General features: G+C 33.7%; 1 protein-coding gene across 12 annotated transcripts in view; it reads left to right on the top strand.

Annotated features, from left to right (window-relative positions):
- The window catches only part of SLC4A7 (solute carrier family 4, sodium bicarbonate cotransporter, member 7), a 114,552-nt gene that overhangs the window by 55,101 nt on the left and 41,220 nt on the right, over positions 1-18,231 (top strand). For 6 of the 12 annotated variants that reach the window (XM_012644523.1, XM_012644522.1, XM_012644521.1 and 3 more), the window contains exons 7-11: positions 1,891-2,259; positions 8,994-9,109; positions 11,043-11,200; positions 13,271-13,358; positions 14,695-14,841. In XM_012644523.1, the coding sequence (XP_012499977.1) occupies positions 1,891-2,259; positions 8,994-9,109; positions 11,043-11,200; positions 13,271-13,358; positions 14,695-14,841 (878 nt within the window). Of the gene's footprint in view, positions 1-1,890; positions 2,260-8,993; positions 9,110-10,260; positions 10,321-11,042; positions 11,201-13,270; positions 13,359-14,694; positions 14,842-18,231 lie in introns of all 12 variants that reach the window. The other 6 variants (XM_012644530.1, XM_012644533.1, XM_012644528.1 and 3 more) reach the window with 2 other exon arrangements.

Genomic DNA, 18,231 nt, shown 5'->3' with positions numbered 1-18,231 from the left:
AGCCATTAAGAATGGCTCAGACCCAGGTCCACATATTCCAGCTTTCCACTCTCATGCACAGGCCAGCAGCAGGTTGTGTGGGACATGGGAAGACAGTGTTTTTTAAGCTCTTTACCTCTGTCAGTGTCCTACGGCTGGCACACCTGGAGGTTTTGCCTCTCCCTATTTTCATCTGCCTAAAGCAGAGGAATATAGCACTAGGCTTGAGAACTCTGATAAAAACCCAGGTGCAAAGGGTTGGAGTAGTTTATGAGGGCCACTATTGCCTCTAGCAGTTTCCCCCAGCTCCTACTGTTACCCAAAGCTTATGAGGATTACAGCAACGAGGAGCGGGGTATGGGACACAATGTCTGCTCATCTTTTTTATCCCTGAAATAATAGTATGGCTTTTAAGTGTTCTACCTGCAAATACGCATAGGTGACAGGGTTTAATACATCTAAAGTTGATAGCAATCATCTTTTGTAGCTCAATGTGACATATTTAATTTGATCATTTGACCATTAAAACTCTTTTTAATCTGTTTAAAATTATGCCTTGGCATATTTAAGGACTCTTAAGAATAAAAGAACGTCTCTTATGGACTGAAGTTCAATTGAAAAGCAAGCCGTATGTGGCACATTTTACCTCTCTTTTTCATCTTTTATTTATTGTATATTCTCTGTTTTGGTGAAATGAGTTCATTTGTGCAAAGGGACTCTGTTAAATTTTTATTCCTCATATGCAGTGGTTCCTGATTTTTTTCTAGTTGTAATTTGTTTCCTTTTAATCATAGATAATGGCTATTTTAAATGCCATTTTATTATGTTATTTTGTTGAAATATAGTAATTTAACAGTTTTTCTGCATGTGGCTAATTTTTTAACTAAATGGTGTTTTTTTAATGGTTAATTTTTATTTTTAATATTTCTGAAATCTCGAGTGTGTAGATTTGATTACTTAGGCCATATGTAATTAATTGTTGTATTTCTCGTGTTTTTCATAAAGAAATGTTATTGTAAGCTACACTTAATAGAAATATCAGATGCTTTAAAGTGTAAGTATGCATGACCTTTTGAAATATTCTAGACTCACTACCTTATTGCTGTTGTTGGTGAGAAATGCTTTATTCTAGTTATATCAAAGATTATATGTATTTGATTAAATTTATCTGCTATGTTAGAAATCAGTATACTTTAGGGCATTTATTAATATCTTTACAGAGCTCAAGAATATGTATTCTTTAAAATTGACATTGTTTCTCTTTTTAAAAACATTTCTATAATTTGTCTTATGTGTTTAAACTTTACTTAGAATACTGCCAATAGATGGTGTCTTATTGACTTAATGTTATAAATATTTAATATCAATCTTAAGTTAGAAATTATTAGGTAATGTTAATGTGGGCTTTTCCTGTGAGAGATCTGTAGCTGTTTGGTAAAATGTAGGACAAATACATTAAGTATAACCTATCAGTTGCTGTTAATTTTTGGTTTGGTTTCTATTTCCTAGATTTTTTTTTATTACATATTCTCTTTTGCTATTTAAGCAGCAACTTTGTGTTGATATTGTCCTTTTTAAAAAATGCTACACTAACTGTTGGTCATTCTAATTTCTAACAGGGATATTTTGCTCCTCTCCACCCCTGCCATATGTCCATCTGTCTTTAACATTGATTTTTTTTGTTGGTTGGTTTTGGTTATACCTTCAGGGAACTAATTACAGTTTGAGCAACTTTTCAGTGACTTTCTAACGTTTAAAAACTTGATTGACATGCTAACCCTTACAGCATGAGTTTCAAATTTTGGGCCTTTAAAGCATGCAATTAATTTACAGTGTATATTGATTTTTTTTTGTCTCTATCTGCCTTCTTCAGTGAACTTCATCATTTTTCATTTATTTGTTTTATCTCAGGGGAAGGCCTTTCAGCCTCCCGTCACTCTTTGCGAACAGGTCTATCTGCCTCAAACCTTTCATTGAGAGGAGAATCGCCTTTATCTCTTCTTCTCAGTCATCTTCTTCCTTCTTCAAGAGCTGGAACCCCTGCAGGCTCGAGGTGTACAACCCCAGTACCCACCCCTCAAAACAGTCCTCCTTCCAGCCCTAGCACCAGTCGCCTGGCCTCCAGAAGTTCCCAACAGAGTCAGCTTCAGGCCCCAGAACTACTGGTTTCACCTGCCAGTGATGATATTCCCACAGTAGTAATTCATCCGCCTGAGGAAGACTTAGAAGCACTGAAAGGCCAGGACCAGAAGAATGAGGAAAATGTTGACTTAATTCCAGGCAACTATCCAAAATCCTCCATGTGTGGTGCTTTCTGCCTCTGGATCACTTGCACTTGGAATGCCTTTCAGCACATAGCTTGAGCAGCATATAGATAATGCTTATAATTTATTTTGACTTCTGCATGTTTTTTTTCTTTATAGTATTTTTTTTTTTTGGCTTAAAATAATAATTTTTAATTTTTTTTCATGTATCTGTGGGTCTGCTGGATTTCAGCTGATTAGGTTATGCCCATTAGTGGCCATGACAAGCATATGTATAGAGGGGTATTGGGAAAATTGGGACCACGATGCAATCTACCATAATTATCTACAATATGATGCCAATAAATTTTATGATATAGAATAGACAAATCACTTGAAACACACAAGCAAAAACTGAAATGAGAAGAAATAATAAACAATATTCATATGCTATTAAAGAAATGGAATGTGAAATTAACTATTTTTTCACAAAGACAATTCCTGGAAAAGATGACTTTACTCCTGAACTTTTCCAAATATTTAAAGATGAAGTAACACAAACATTATGCAAACTCTTCCAGAAAATAGAATAAGATATCAAATGGCCCAGTTCATTTTTGAGGTTTGCATGACCTTGATAGTAAAATCTGAAAAGGACATTATAAGAAAAATTGCAGGCTGATATTTCTTATGAACATAGTTCAAAAACCCGAAACAACATTATAATAAATCAAATTCAACACTATATATAAGGAATAATATATCATGATCAATTTGATTTATGTCAGGAAACCTTGCAAAGATTAGTTTAACATTCAAAAATCAATAAATGTAGATCACAACATTAACAGAATAAAGAAAAATACCATATGGTTATCTCAATAGAGATTCCTATTAAAAATGAGCAAACTGTAAACAGAAGGGAATTTTCTTAATCTGAGAAAGTGTATCTTCCAAAAACCTTTGACTAACACCACATTCAATGTGGAAATACAATACTAAACTCTTTCCCCTTGAGTTTGCAAACAAATTGAAGGTGTTTGTTATACTTCTAATCCAGCATTGTCCTGAAGGCCCTTGCAGTGAAATAAAGTCAGACAAAGAAATAATATGCTCCAAGCTTAGACTGGAAAAAATAAAATAGTATTCACCAATGACATTGGAAGCACCAATATTATTTTTAAGTGTAGATTAAATACAATCCAAATTTTATGTATATATATGTATATATCACACAGTATAAATATATGTAACACACACATGCATACATGTTTTGTGTGTGGAAGAAATACAGACTTGACAAAGTAATAAAATCTATTTTGGAAAATAAAGGTGGGTGTTGACACGAGACTTCTAGGGGAAAGAAAAAGAAAAAAAGAGAACAATTACTGGTAACTAGACTTGACATAGCACATGTTTCCAAGGTATAATAATTAAAACAGTTCGTAATTTATAAGATGGAAAGATGTCCCAGATAGATTTTTGCATTTTAAAAAGTGCTATTTGCTTTTATTAAAAAAAGATATACAGTTTTGTCCCTGTAAGCACACTCACATGTATTAATTATTTTTTATACTATTTCTCATTTTAATTTTCCAGCTGTATTGGGGTATAATTGAAAAATAAGACTGTATGAATTTAAGGTGTAAAATGTAATGATTTGATATATATTCTGTAAAATAATTACCACAATCAAGTTAGTTAACACAGCGATCCTCAACCTTTTTGGCACCAGGGACCAGTTTCATGAAAGATAATTTTTCTACCTATGGGGAGAAGGTGCTGCGAAGGGGAGAGTGGCCCAGTCCTTAACAGACCATAGACCTGTGCTTGTCCACGGCCCAGGGTTTGGGGACCACAGAGTTAACACATATATCCTCTTGGCTTACCTAGTTACCCTTTGTCTTGTTTTGTGGTAAGAATATTTAAGCAAATTTCAAGTGTACGATTAAGTATTGCCAACTATAGTCACCAAGCTGTACATCAAAACTGCTTACAGTATTTTGGGAAGCAAGAATGGAAATGGATGGACAGATTCTATTTTTTTGTACTTTTCTGTGAAATGTTAAATTATTAAAAATTTAAATTATAAAAAGACTGTAAAGAATACTACACATACTTTAAGCCCTTTCAAAAATTTTCACTGAGATTTTAGAGGTTAAAGCATTTGAATGGTTCAGAAAAGCATAGAATTTTTTTATAGTTAATGTTTCCATTAGCCATGAATGTTTTTTTTAGAATGGTAGCTTTACTTCTTGTGTAGTTAACTCATAAGGTGAATGAACACATGTACATAAATGAGGTGATGTGCCTTTTTATCTATTTGGTGCTTTTCTCCAAAGAATGTAGTACATTTTAGCCTTTTTAAAAAAGTCATTAGAAAACTTCAATCTTTCCAGAGGCAAAATGAGAAGAAGAACATTGAATCCCTACTGCCTGGAATCATCATTATTTCAAGACTAGTATTTATATTTTGGATTGGAACTTAATTGTTGTTTATTTAATGCTGTATCTATCTTTAATCCAAATGTACTTTGAGGTTTTTAGGACCAGAGTTCCTATAGTTATGGCTAGAATATATTTTTATATATGAATTTGAAAAATTATTTCTTAGTGGATAAAAGGTTTATAACTTACTTCAGGGCTATAAATTATGACAATTTGGTTCTTCTTTATATATTGATTAAATGTACATTTATACACATATCTTTGTACCTAATTCTTATAAAATAAGTACGTTTTAGTGAATTTTTTATTCATATTTTAGCTAAACCTCATTGTGACATATATTAACACTAACTAGTGGTTTTAATCACTGAAGTATTAATCACATTTTTCCAAATTACTGATACTATCTAACACTTTAGTGGTAATTACTAACCTATTTAATGTGCATACCCATTTTTGTAAGTTAGGTGAGTATACTCAAATTTTCATAAAGTTAGAAAAGTTAACTTCCCCTGAGAAGTTATACAACTAGAAATTGACAGTCTCTAAATCCTCTGACTACAAATTCTTGTGTTTCCATCATTATATAAAAAATCTCTCTCTCTATTTCCTTTATCCAAACACACCAATTACATTTAATCGAAACTTATTGTAGTTGCAAAAAGGATATACTTTTAGAAGTACAAATGCAAGTTTTGTGGCTCAATCATCACATTAGTTATTATCATAGTTATAGCTACCATTGTTTTATCGTTGGTTCCAGACACAGTGATAGATGCTTTTCAAACATATTTCTAATTCCTGTGACAATTTGTTGACATTGATGTTATCCCTATTTTAAAAACAAATGAAGAAAAGATTAGAGATGTTGGAATCATACTGTAAATGACCAGAGAAGGGATTTGAACTCAGGTCTACTTACAAGAAATCTGCAGTTGAGTGGTTTCATTGTGAGTTTTACCAGTTCATGAAAATGATATAGCTTAATAATAAGGTAACTGAACATAAAGTAGGAAAAAAACCCCTGGAAATAATTATTCAGAAAAACCAGCACTGTTTTAATTAAAAAGAACTATCAAGACTTACTACTTTTCCTTAAACAAAAATGATTTTAAAGTTGCTTGTTTTAGGCCACGTTAAAGTGATAAAAGAAGCAATTAACTGTGAATCGAGGAATGCAAGTTTTTATTTTTTTTCCCATGAGTTATTTTTGCCATGAGATTTGTCAGCCTTTCTGAAGAGAAGAAATTAGAATGGAGGGAATTTCTAAAGACAGGAAAAAGCTCATAATTACTGTTTAAGAAGACATCTGTAGAAGATCATGTAATCGTTGAGGGAAAATAGTAGGGACAGCTATACATTATTCCCTGTTTAAATTCCTTGGTGCTTAAAGCACCTAGTAACTCTAGTGGAGTTTCCTTGAAGTCTGACGTTACCTTAGAGGAGGAAGGTAGCTCGGCATCACTTTGGAGAGACTACTGCTGTAGTTTTTTGTGTTGTCATGGAGTCATTATTTGTGCTTACCCATGATAAAAAAGAAAGTGGTGTTTCCCATTAGTCATTTGTTGGAGGATTATATATAAAAGAAGTGAATTTATTTTTAGTATTTGTAAATATCTTTTTTCTAAATCAGTGTTTCTCAGCCTCAGCACTGTTGACATTTTGGGATTGAATATTTCTTTGCTGGGTGGTTGGGTAGGAGGGAATAGTCCTGTGCTTTTTTAGAGTGTTTAGCAGCATACTTGGCCTCTACCCCACTAGCTGCCAGTAGCACCCCTCCCCCCAGTTGTGACAAACAAATATGTCTCCAGACATTGCCAGATGTCCCTTGGGGGCATAATCTTCCCTGGTGTGAACCACTGCTCTACGCACCTCTACTTTCAAACTTTTATTGTCAGAAGACTCTGATATCTTTGATTTATCTTTCTCTAGTTTGATTTGCTATTTGAGAAAAAAATGTAAGTGCAAAATAATAGATTTACTGGAGTATGATTTTTAAAATCCCATTGTTGATTTTATTTATATACATACTTGCATCTGCTTTTTCTTTTTCTTTTTTTTTTTTAATTGAGACGGGGTCTCAACCTGTTACCCAAGCTAGAATGCCATGGCATCATCATAGCTCACTGCAAATTCAAACTCCTGGGCTCAAGCTATCCTCCTGCCTCAGCCTCCAGAGTGGCTGGGACTACAGGCGCGTGCCACCAGGCCCAGCTAATGTTTTTTCTTTTTCTTAAAGCAAAATGATACAGTCCTTCTGAGCTGTCTGGGCTAATGATGGAGAGCTTTATTTTTTGGTGATTTACTCATTTAATTCTGATTGCTAGTAATTTATTGTAGGAATTTACTGATTGAGAAAACAGCTTTAATTTAGCTGAGGTTGGAAAGGACCTCACAGAGACAGTAATGTTACAGAACTCTAGCCTTCACCTGGCATGCCAATTTTGAAAAAGGGACAGGTTCAAGATGACCAGGTTAGTCAAGTGACTTCAGGTTATACCTTCCAGCTTTGTCAGCATTGAGTTCCACATCATTTCTTCTCAATGCTACTGTATCCTTACTTTTCCCCACAGCCTTCTCTTCATTTCACTCTTCTCCCTCAAATCTAGCAGTTTGGCCTATTCTGGAAAACTGCATTTTGTATTCTTTTGATTATACCCCCACAGGTTGAATGCATTTAGCTGTTGGAAAGATGCAATACTCAGTTGTAGTTGCTACCACAGCCTTAATGATACTTTTAATTTTCTTGCGTGGAGTTAGTTGGAAGCCACTGAAAAATACTGGTTAACTTTTTTTCCCCCTTGGGCAAGGAGAGGACTGTCTTCTGTAAGTTTAGGAACAAAGGCCAAAGAAGAAGAATCTCAGTAACTTTTCAGTCCTCGGCTAACTGTGAAAAATGAGTTAAGGCTTGGGAAGTAGTTTTTATTTCAGAATTGTTTAACTTTTCCAAAGGATGATCACAGGGCTGTTTAGATTACAAATTAAGATTTTTTGGGTTGCATTGACATCCCAGTTTAGGCAATTTAACAGAGAAGTGGCTATCACAGCAGTCTTCTGTCATTGAGTTTAAGCAATCAACCCAGATGACTTAGTTTCAGTATTCATTAGATGCATCAAGTATATCTGATGTGCTTAAAATTCTGAAAGTTGATTACCAAATTAACTTCAAAGTTTATAGGCTCTAATCACAAAACAGATTTTAACTGAATTTCTTTGGGTTACTAGATTGTTGAGTGGCACAGTTAAAACTAGAAGTAAAGTTTATTATATTTCAGTGCTTTTTTTCCTCCTATAATATTCAGTGTTTTAGGTATTATTCGTTGATATTCTTGGACTTGAAAATCTTTGACATTCTAAAAATATGAGATTCATTTAATAATAGATATCTGTGTAATATACTTAAATTTTTGAGTTTTGGGCTTTTTTGTAAAATTCATAATATTAATGATTGATCATATACTAAGTGATGTTTTTATTTAGGCTATTGTGAAATGTTGCTGTTGAATGTCACTTGAAGTGAATATACTAACGTTTGAACATATATCTATAATTTGTAATCCAAACAGCTATCTAATCCAAATAAGCTAGTTTTATGGCTTTGTCTGAATTTTAGAGATTCGAGTGAGTCACATAGATACAAAGTGACAGAGGGTGCATATTTTAATACAGATTCCTTTAATTATAAAACTCTTATTCTTTGCACTTACATTGTAAAAAAACTTGCTTATTGTATTTTAAAGTTATGTTTCTTAGCAGTAATGATACTAGGCATTATAGATGTAAATACTAACAAAGAGAAATGAAAATTCTTGAGGAACTGTTTTGATTATGGAAGATTATATTAATTCAACCTACATTTAGCTGGTATAGCTCTTAAACTTTTTGAGTTACACTTAGGGTTTGCAGAGAATTTAGTTGATGTTAGCATTTAATTGGTATAGTTAGGCATCATTAAGCTTTATGCAATTTACATGTATATAATATATTGAAAGTGTATTCTCTAAGTATTCATACTGACAATCAGATTAAGGTATTTCTTCCATCGTTTGTGGTTCCACACTGACTCACTTTTTTTTCGTTTTGCAAAAGGCCACCATTTTTGTAAATTCCAATTGTGTTATTTTAAATATTAAAATGTGTAGCTTTATTATTGCTTCAAATGTCATTCTGGTTTTGCTGGTATGTTACTAACACCTGGCACTGTTGTCTTTTTTTTTAACTCTACACATTTGCTTTTATAATCATCACTTTCAGGATATGAGCAGAGTCAGGTTGCAAAGAGAATTTTCTCCTTACTAATTTGGAATTTGTTCTTAAATACAGGTATTTTGGCCTCTCCACAGTCTGCTCCTGGAAACTTGGACAATAGTAAAAGTGGAGAAATTAAAGGTAATGGAAGTGGAGGAAGCAGAGAAAATAGTACTGTTGACTTCAGCAAGGTAATTCTATCATCAGCTATAAATTTCCACAATCATTACTATTGAGAAAATAAGTAGTAATTTGTGGCTTTGATTGTAATAATGTTTTATTAGACTGGTGCTTTCAAATGTGATGCCTGCGATATGTTAATTTAAGGTAAAAAATTGTGAGAAAGGTTATAGTTAACTTCTGAGTAGTTATTAACTTTATATGCTTACCAGTTTTAGAAATTATGAAAAAGAATATGTGAATAATATGGTATTTCCATCTATACCTACCCATAGATACCATGAAACTTTAGTATCTTTTGAACTACAATCATTTGTTCTGGAGCTACCACCACTAGAAAGATTAATCCTGGGAGTGATGTTATAGCACTAGCGATTCAGCCTTTCTTGGGCTATAATGTGATCCCAGAATTACTGTCTCGTGGTGTCAGTACTTTCTGGAATGCTACTGGGAAACATATCAGTGCTTCCCCATGGGTAGGTAAAGGCATGGATTAAAACCAAAAACCTATATCAACTATGATTTCTTTTATTTTGGTAGATGAGTATTTAGTTGAAATAGGAAAAAAAACTTTATTAGAGTTTAAATTACAACTGAATTTAAAGTGTACTTTATGAGTACTTCTTAAGAGCAATTGATTCTCTGTAGCCATTGTAATTTTTTAATATTGATTTGCTACAGGATGATATTCATGACATTTTAATATTTTTGCATCCTCTGTAAGACTTTTTATTAAATGCGGTTATGTCAAGCAAGATTCAGTTTCCTGAAGCCTTTTATTCTATGATGTAAAGCCTACAAGTCACATTTTACAGGAAAATAGTTTAAATGACTTGCATTACAGCTTTGCTGAGCTTAACACTCTAAAATTATGGAAAGCTAGCATTAGGGTCACTGGCTGTACAGAAAGACTGTTGTACTTTTATTTCTCATATTCTAACTTGGTCCTGTTTTTACTGGTAGTCCTGTTATTTTAGATTAGTGAAAAGTGTTGAGTAACTACATTGCAATTTATCTCTTGTTAATAAATAAATTAACATAATCTATGTTAAAGATCTCCTCTAGACATGGCAGTTGCCGCTATTTTTGTTCCTCTGTCACAGTTTTACTTTTTTTTACTTGGCCTATCTTTGTGTACACCTGCTTGTCTCCTGTTGGGCAGGAGTCTGCCTCCTGGCACTGTAGTTGTGGCACACTGGGTGTGGGACTCAAGAGGCCCGCTGTAAGTGCTGGTTTTATTTTTAATAGATAGCCCTGTAAGTGGTTGTTTAGTGACTTGTGTGAAACTGCGTATAAATGAAGAAGTTCATATACTTTGATATCATGTCTGTAACCTTTCCTTGTAATTATACACAGAAAACTAAATTTCATTACCGTATATCTATACCAATAAGGGCTGTTAATTTTAGTTTTAAATAAAAATAATGATTTTTGTACCACTTAATGAAAATACTGGGGAATGTCTAGAGTTTTTTTGGTTTTTTTTTTAAGGGGGACTTATTTTATTATATTAAGGGACTAATTCATTTCTAAGATTAAATAATAGAAAATCATAAAACGAATTTTTTTAGCACTGTGTATAATTTCATGAACAGTTGTTAGTTTGTGAACTATATATTTGTCCTTAATAGTTTTTAATGAATACTGCTATATTCATTGAAAATTTTCTCAAGTTTATGTTTGATAATTTAGATTTCTGAAATAGTAAAGATTGTGAGTTAAAATAGTAGTATTGATAAAAATGTGTTCTGCTTGCTTTTTTGTATTTGTCTACTCCATTCTTTATATTTGTGAAAATTTTGGCATTTATACATTCATTAGCTCACAAGTTTTGATTAGTGCATAGTAGCCTTAAAAAGCATTTTTTTCTTTCCTGTTTTCCTCAGAATAGTCTTATAAATACTACTTAAACTTTATTTTTAATTATTATTTGTTTGTTAATAGGTTGACATGAATTTCATGAGAAAAATTCCCACGGGAGCTGAGGCATCCAATGTCCTGGTAGGAGAAGTAGACTTCTTGGAAAGACCTATAATTGCGTTTGTGAGATTGGCTCCTGCTGTCCTCCTTACAGGGTTGACTGAGGTCCCTGTTCCAACCAGGTAAAGAGTTAGTTCCAGTTAACATTCTCTAATTTCATCTTCATTTTGCAAGGTCTGAGGAACAAAACCAAAAGAACATTCTCCTGGCATGTTCAAACCTAAAAAATTTTTACCCACTGAAAGAACCAGTGTGTTGCTTTATGTAATAAAAGCTCATTTTAATTGTTGATATTTAGTCATTGTACCAAATGCTTTGAATCTTAGTGCATGGAAGAGTTTTCTTCCTGGAATTAAAAAACATAAAATGAAATAAACATCATCTTTTTAAGACATACTTTCTTTGCTTTTGTACCTTCATAAAACATCTGGTTTTTCTTTAGTATAGTGGTGAGTTAAAAAAAGAAGTTTGGTATCTTAGGAAATTTGATTTAAAAAAACAGTATATCATTTTATATGTATTATCTAATATTCTGTGTAGGCAGTGCAGTCAGAGAATATGGAGTTGAATCCTTTCTCTGCCATTTACTTTTTATGGGGTTGGGATTAAGTAAAGGTTGACTTAAATTTTCTAAGTTTCATTTGTAAAATGAGGATAATCCTTCATAGGGTTGATTAAGTGTAATAATGCCTTTGAATTAGGCAAAATGCTTTGTTCTGGCCTGCCCAAAATTTTCTGTTCGGTATACATTATAAGTAAAAAGTTAAACTGGGAGTAATATCCATGACAATAATTAGTTGTGTTATAAATTAGCAGTCCCCAACCATTTTGGCACCGGGGGCCACCGGTTTCATGGAAGACAGTTTTTCCATGGACTGGGGGTTGGGGGATGGTTTTGGGATGATTCAAGTGCATTACATTTATTGTGCACTTTTATTTCTGTTATTATTACATTGTAATATATAATGAAATAATGATACAAACCTCTCTGCTAATGATAATCTGTATTTTCAGCGCTAGCATCACTGCCTCAGCTCCACCTCAGATTATCAGGCATTAGATCCTCATAAGGAGCACGTAACCTGGATCGGTCGTGTGTGCACTTTATAGTAGGGTTCACACTCCTATGAAAATTTGAAAATCTAATGCCACCGCCGATCTGACAGGAGGTGGAGCTCAGGCAGTGATGTGAGCGATGGGGCACAGCTGTAAATACAGATGAAGCTTCACTCACCTCCTGCTGTGCAGTCTGGTTCCTAACAGGCCACTGACCAATGCCGGTCCACGGCCCAGGGTTTGGGGACTGCGGTTACAAAGGATAATCAGTTTGTTAGCTATTGACTATAGAAACTTAATTGTAAATGAAACTAATTTTTTAAAATGTTTTTTTCTTATTATTTTTATAATATAAGTAAATATGAAGAATTAATAATGCTTGATGGAAATATACTTACTTATTTTTAATTTATCTTAGTTGCATTAATGATCCAATGTTAAGTGAGAAAAATAATTCCATGGTTCATGTGTAAATTCTCATAAAGTAGGAGGATAAATGTGAATATAAATATTTTGTTGTAGTGTTAACTGGGATATAGCCAAGTAGGAAGTTAAATATTTTTTATTTAGTCACTAGGATAATATGAGGTCTGATGTTAAATTTGGAGTTGTAAATAAAAATTCTTTTTCCTTTCAAAGAGGATTAGTTGACTAAAATCCCATATTTACAACACTAGAGTTTTTATCCAGAACTGTAATTTGAGGGGTTGTGGATTTTTTTGTGTATACTCCTGTTTTATTTGGCAGATCTTACTTTCAAGTACTTGATGGGATTGTTATTCACTTTATTTACTAATTTACATTTTTTTCAACCCAGACCAGATTTATTTGTTCAATCCAAAAGGATATAGAAGATGGGAACTTTTAATGTACAACATTTAATATCTTAATTACTGTTTGCCCTAAGGAAGATGTACAGTGATCTCTTGGTAGAAAGTTAATTATGAATGCCTTTTTTGGTCTTACGATCTGCATTTGTCTGAGTGGAGTTGTCATCTTTTTTCAGTGATCGATGTGGAGGAATGGATGAGAGGTCTGAGTGTTATTTCTGTGTTACATTTGAATGATTTTTTTTTTATGATTGCCTAGATTTGTATATGTTGTTTGTTTATTTTTAAATCTATGTGTTTCCTTAGGTTTTTGTTTCTATTATTGGGTCCAGCAGGCAAGGCACCACAATACCATGAAATTGGAAGATCAATAGCCACTCTGATGACAGATGAGGTAATTAAAATATGCTAAAATCCCTTTGAAGCAGACACTGATTAGGAAGCATATATTATATATTAAATTGCAGTTCTCCTTTCATAGTGAAATTTAAAAAAACTGTCCTTTCTGTCTATACTGTTTTTTCTCATATTTAGGCTTAACTATTTGCCTTTCGTAAAGTCATCAAGACCTTTTTATCAGGATCAGTGGGTACTTTTTAATCTTTTTTTGTTTTAAGCATTTGAAATTATTGACTACCTTCTTAATATTTTGAAATATTTTTCATCATTTCCATCCATATAAGCATATCATCTCTTTCGATTTTTCTCAGAAATTTTTTTGCTTATAAATTTCTCTCTCCCATTTGGGGACCTTATCTGTGACCATGGCATCAGTGACTTCCTATGATATATTTAGATTTAAATGTAAACTCTTTACCATTGTCTTAACAGGTCCTACCTGAGCTAGTCTTTGCATACTTCTCAAAGCTTACGTCCTAATACTACTCACCCCTCCTCCCTCATTTTCCTCCTGCCAAAGTAGTTTCCTTTTTGTTCCTCAGATGTGTTATGCTCATTTCTGCCTCTGGACATTTAAAATTGCTAATGCTTCTGCCTGAGCTCTTTCTCAGCCACCCTAACCCACCCTGCCTTTGTATGGTTTTGTCCTTCATTTTGTTCAGATTTCTCCTACAGTATTACCTCCTCTCAGAGTACTTTTCCTGGCCACTTTATTCTTCCCCTTCAGCTTCCTTTCTGTACCCTGCTTTATTTTTATCAAAATATATATCATTGCCTACAATTATGTATTTATTTAATTACTTGTTTTGCTATCTGTTCCCCTGGAACAAAAAGTTCTTGAGTATAGGGACTTTGCCTTAACCGTCTCCATTGCCCTATCCACAGTGCTTAGCATTGTGTCTAACAAGTAGTAGGTGACCAGTAAATATTTGTCATTAAATAAATTATTTAAGTAAAATTGTTTGCATAAGCCATGATTATTTTCTTGGAATAAATGACATTTAAATGTCACAGAAGTAGAATGACATGCCACAGTATTTTATTCCCTAATGAATTACTGAATGAATTTCCCATGCATAAGTTTCTTTTTTTAAAATTGTTTTGCCTTAACACATCACTATTTTCTTTCGTTGTTTGTTATTGTTAACAAATAAATAGTGGGTTACGTTTTATAGTTGTTACTCAGGGTAGGGTGAATACCTGCCTAGGCGAAGAGTTTAGGTAATTTTCTTTATCATAAATAAGATTCATGGTATCAAAAGTGAATTTACTATGTCTAGAATGTTCTTTCAACTTTAAAGTCTTTTTGCTCAATATGTTTCTTTCTTTAGATATTTCATGATGTAGCTTATAAAGCAAAAGACAGAAATGACCTCTTATCTGGAATTGATGAATTTTTAGATCAAGTAACTGTCCTACCTCCAGGAGAGTGGGATCCTTCTATACGCATAGAGCCACCAAAAAGTGTTCCTTCCCAGGTAAGAATCCAGAGCTGCTGTTCTGTGAGTTTTTTTTAATTAAAAAATTTTTTAATAGGTTATAAATTTTTATGATTCAGAAATTAAAATTATATAACGCTCAGAGAAGTTGTATCCCCACTGTGTCCCCTTTACTGTCTTGGCCATATACCCACTTTCTGTGGGTAACGATTTGTGATTAGTTTTTTATTTATCCTTCTAGTTTTCATTCAGTACATGGAAATATGAACATGTATTGTAGTCTTATTTATTCCTCTTACCAAAAGTTAATATTCTATATATACTGATCTACACCTTGCTTTTTTCATATAACAATATATACTGGAGATTTGCTCGTAAGAAATCATGGAAATAGTCCTTGCTCTTTTTTCATAGTTGTATTATATTCCATTTATGGTTGTAGCATAGTTTATCCTATTCCTGGGCTCTGGTTGTTTTCAGTCTTTTGCTGTTATGAATCATTTCATGGTACTCATGTGCCATTTTAGTCTTGTGCAGATGTATCTGCACAGAAATAGGATTGCTGGCTCAGAGGGGAATTTACCAGAGTTCCATTGACTTGAACTGTTTGGACTCTCACAATGGTATATGAGAGTGTCTATTTCCCTACATCCTCACTAACAGTATGTTGCCAAGCTTTTGGGTATCTGTCAGTCTGATAGGTAGCTTTATGTTGCTATTTCAAGCATTTTAACAGGGTTTTAATTTGTATTTCTGTAATTAATGAGGTTGAATATTCCTGATTATCTTTTGTTCATTGCCCTCTACCATCTTTTTTTTTATATTTAAATCATTCATTGATCCTTTGGGGTTTATCATGGTGTATGTGAGTAGGCAACCAACTTTATCTTTTTTCTAAATTGCTGCCTGATTGTCCCAGTTCATTAAAGTGTTAAACATTGCTCCCCTTGATTGGTGATATTGCCTTTATCATTAACTAAATTTTCATCTGCATAGAGCTCTGTTTCTGGAATTTCTTTTATTTTTCATTGGTCTATCTATTCATAGACCAATTCTGTACTCCTGAATTTTTGAGGCTTTTTGGTATGTTTTAATATTTGGTAGGTCTAGATTTGTTCTTGCTTTCTTTCTTACTCTCATTTTTCTGAGTTTCCTTGGCTATATTCACATGTTTATTTTTCTATCTAAACTTTAAAATTAGCTTTATACTTCTAGAAATAAAATCTGATGGTTTTTTTTTTTTTTTTTTTTGAGACAGAGTCTTGCTCTGTTGCCTTGGCTAGAGTGAGTGCTGTGGCGTTAGCCTAGCTCACAGCAACCTCAAACTCCTGGGCTCAAGCGATCCTACTTCCTCAGCCTTCTGAGTAGCTGGGACTACAGGCATGCGCCACCATGCCCGGCTAATTTTTTCTATATATTTTTAGTTGTCCAGATAATTTCTTTCTATTTTTTTTAGTAGAGACGGGGGTCTCACTCTTGCTCAGGCTGGTCTCGAACTCCTGAGCTCAAACAACCCCCCGCCTCGGCCTCCCAGAGTGCTAGGATTACAGGCATGAGCCACCGTGCCCGGCCCTGATGGTTTTTAAAAGGTTGTGATGACGAATAAATTTCTCAGTGAACTGAGAGAGAATTGACATCTTTATGACATTGACTCTTTGTAGTCAAGAATGTGATATGTCTCTCTCCCGCTGATTTTCTGTTTCAAGTTGGTTTTTGTATCCTTAAGGAATGTCATCAAGTTTTCTTTATCTATAATTTATATGCTTCTTGATGTATCTTTGTTTATTTGTTGCTTGTACATGTATATGAAGACTATTTTTTATATATATGGGTGACCCTTGAGCAACACGGGTTTTAACTGTACAGGTCCAATTATATGCAGATTTTTTTCAATAAATATATTGGAAAAATTTTTGGAGATCTGCAACAACTTGAAAAAACTCTTAGACGAACTGCATAGCCTAGAAATGATTTAGAAATTAAGAAAAAAATATGTAATGAATGCATAAAATATATAGAGATTCTAGTTTATTTTATCATTTATTCTCATAAAATATACACAAATCTATTATAAAAATATAAAACTTATAAAAATTTATGCACACAAACACAAGTGATATTATACATGGCCACCATTCGCAGAGAGAAATGTAAACAAGTGTAAACATGTAGTATTAAATCATAATTGCATAAAATTAACTATAGTACTTACTATATTACTGTAATAATTTTGTAGCCACCTCTTGTTGCCATTATGGTGAGCTTAGGTGTTTTGAGTATCTGCTTAAAACACCAATTATCTGCTTAAAACACTGTTTTAATTATCTCCACATGAGCAGTTGGTCTCTCTAGTAAATTGCACATCGAAGTAAAAAGTGATCTCTCATGGTTCTTGTGTATTTTTCATTGTGTTTAGTGCAGTATCATAAACCTTGAATAACACTATAGGATCCATATGAAGTGCTGCAGTTGATGTTGGAAGTGCTCCCAGGAAGCAGAGAAAACTCATGATTTTATAAGAAAAAGTTAAATTGCTTGGTAGACGTTATGGATTGAGGTCTGCAGCTGGAGTTGTCTGCCGTGTCAAGATAAATGAATCCAGCCTAAGGACTGTTGTGAAAAAGAAAAGGAGACCGGGTGCGGTGGCTCATGCCTGTAATCCCAGCACTTTGGCAGGCTGAGGTGGGAGGATTGCTTGAACCTAGACTAGCCTAGACAACGTATGGAGACCCTGTGTCAAAAAGAAAAAATAAAAAAAGAAAAAGGAAATTCACGAAGCCATTTGTGTAGCTGTGCCAGCAGGTGTGAAACCTTGCACTTTTTCAAAATACCTTTTTATCTTGTATTGAAAATGCAGCTTTTATGAGGGTGCAGGATTGCTATAAGAGAGGCATACCTATATATTAATATGATTCAAGAAAAAGCAAACTCATTATATGACAACTTAAAGCAAAAGGAAGGTGAAGGATCTGAAACTGGAGAATTTAATGCTAGCAAAGGATAGTTTGATAATTTTAGAGAGGAATTTGGCTTAAAATGTATCAAGATAAAAGAGAAGCAGCTTCTGCTGACCAAGAGGCAGCAGATGGGTTCCCAGACCAGACACCATTAAGAAAATCATTGAGGGAGAAAGGATATCTGCCCAAACAGGATTTTAATGCAGATGAAAGTGCCCAATTTTGGAAAAAAATGCCACAAAGGACATTTATTAGTAAGGAAGAGAAGCGAGCAAGGATTTAAGGCAGGAAGGGATAGGCCAACTCTTCTGGTTTGTGCAAATGTATTCGGGTTTATGATCAGGACTGCCCTTACCTGTAAAGTGCTTACCCCTTATCCTTTTTTTTTTTTTTTTTTGAGACAGAGTCTCACTGTGTTGCCCGGGCTAGAGTGCCGTGGCGTCAGCCTAGCTCACAGCAACCTCAAACTCCT

Source organism: Propithecus coquereli, unplaced genomic scaffold, assembly GCF_000956105.1.
Source record: "Propithecus coquereli isolate 6110/MARCELLA unplaced genomic scaffold, Pcoq_1.0 Scaffold214, whole genome shotgun sequence".
NCBI lineage: Eukaryota > Metazoa > Chordata > Mammalia > Primates > Indriidae > Propithecus > Propithecus coquereli.
Note: the sequence above shows the minus strand (reverse complement) of the source record. Positions and strands in the feature narration are given on the sequence as shown.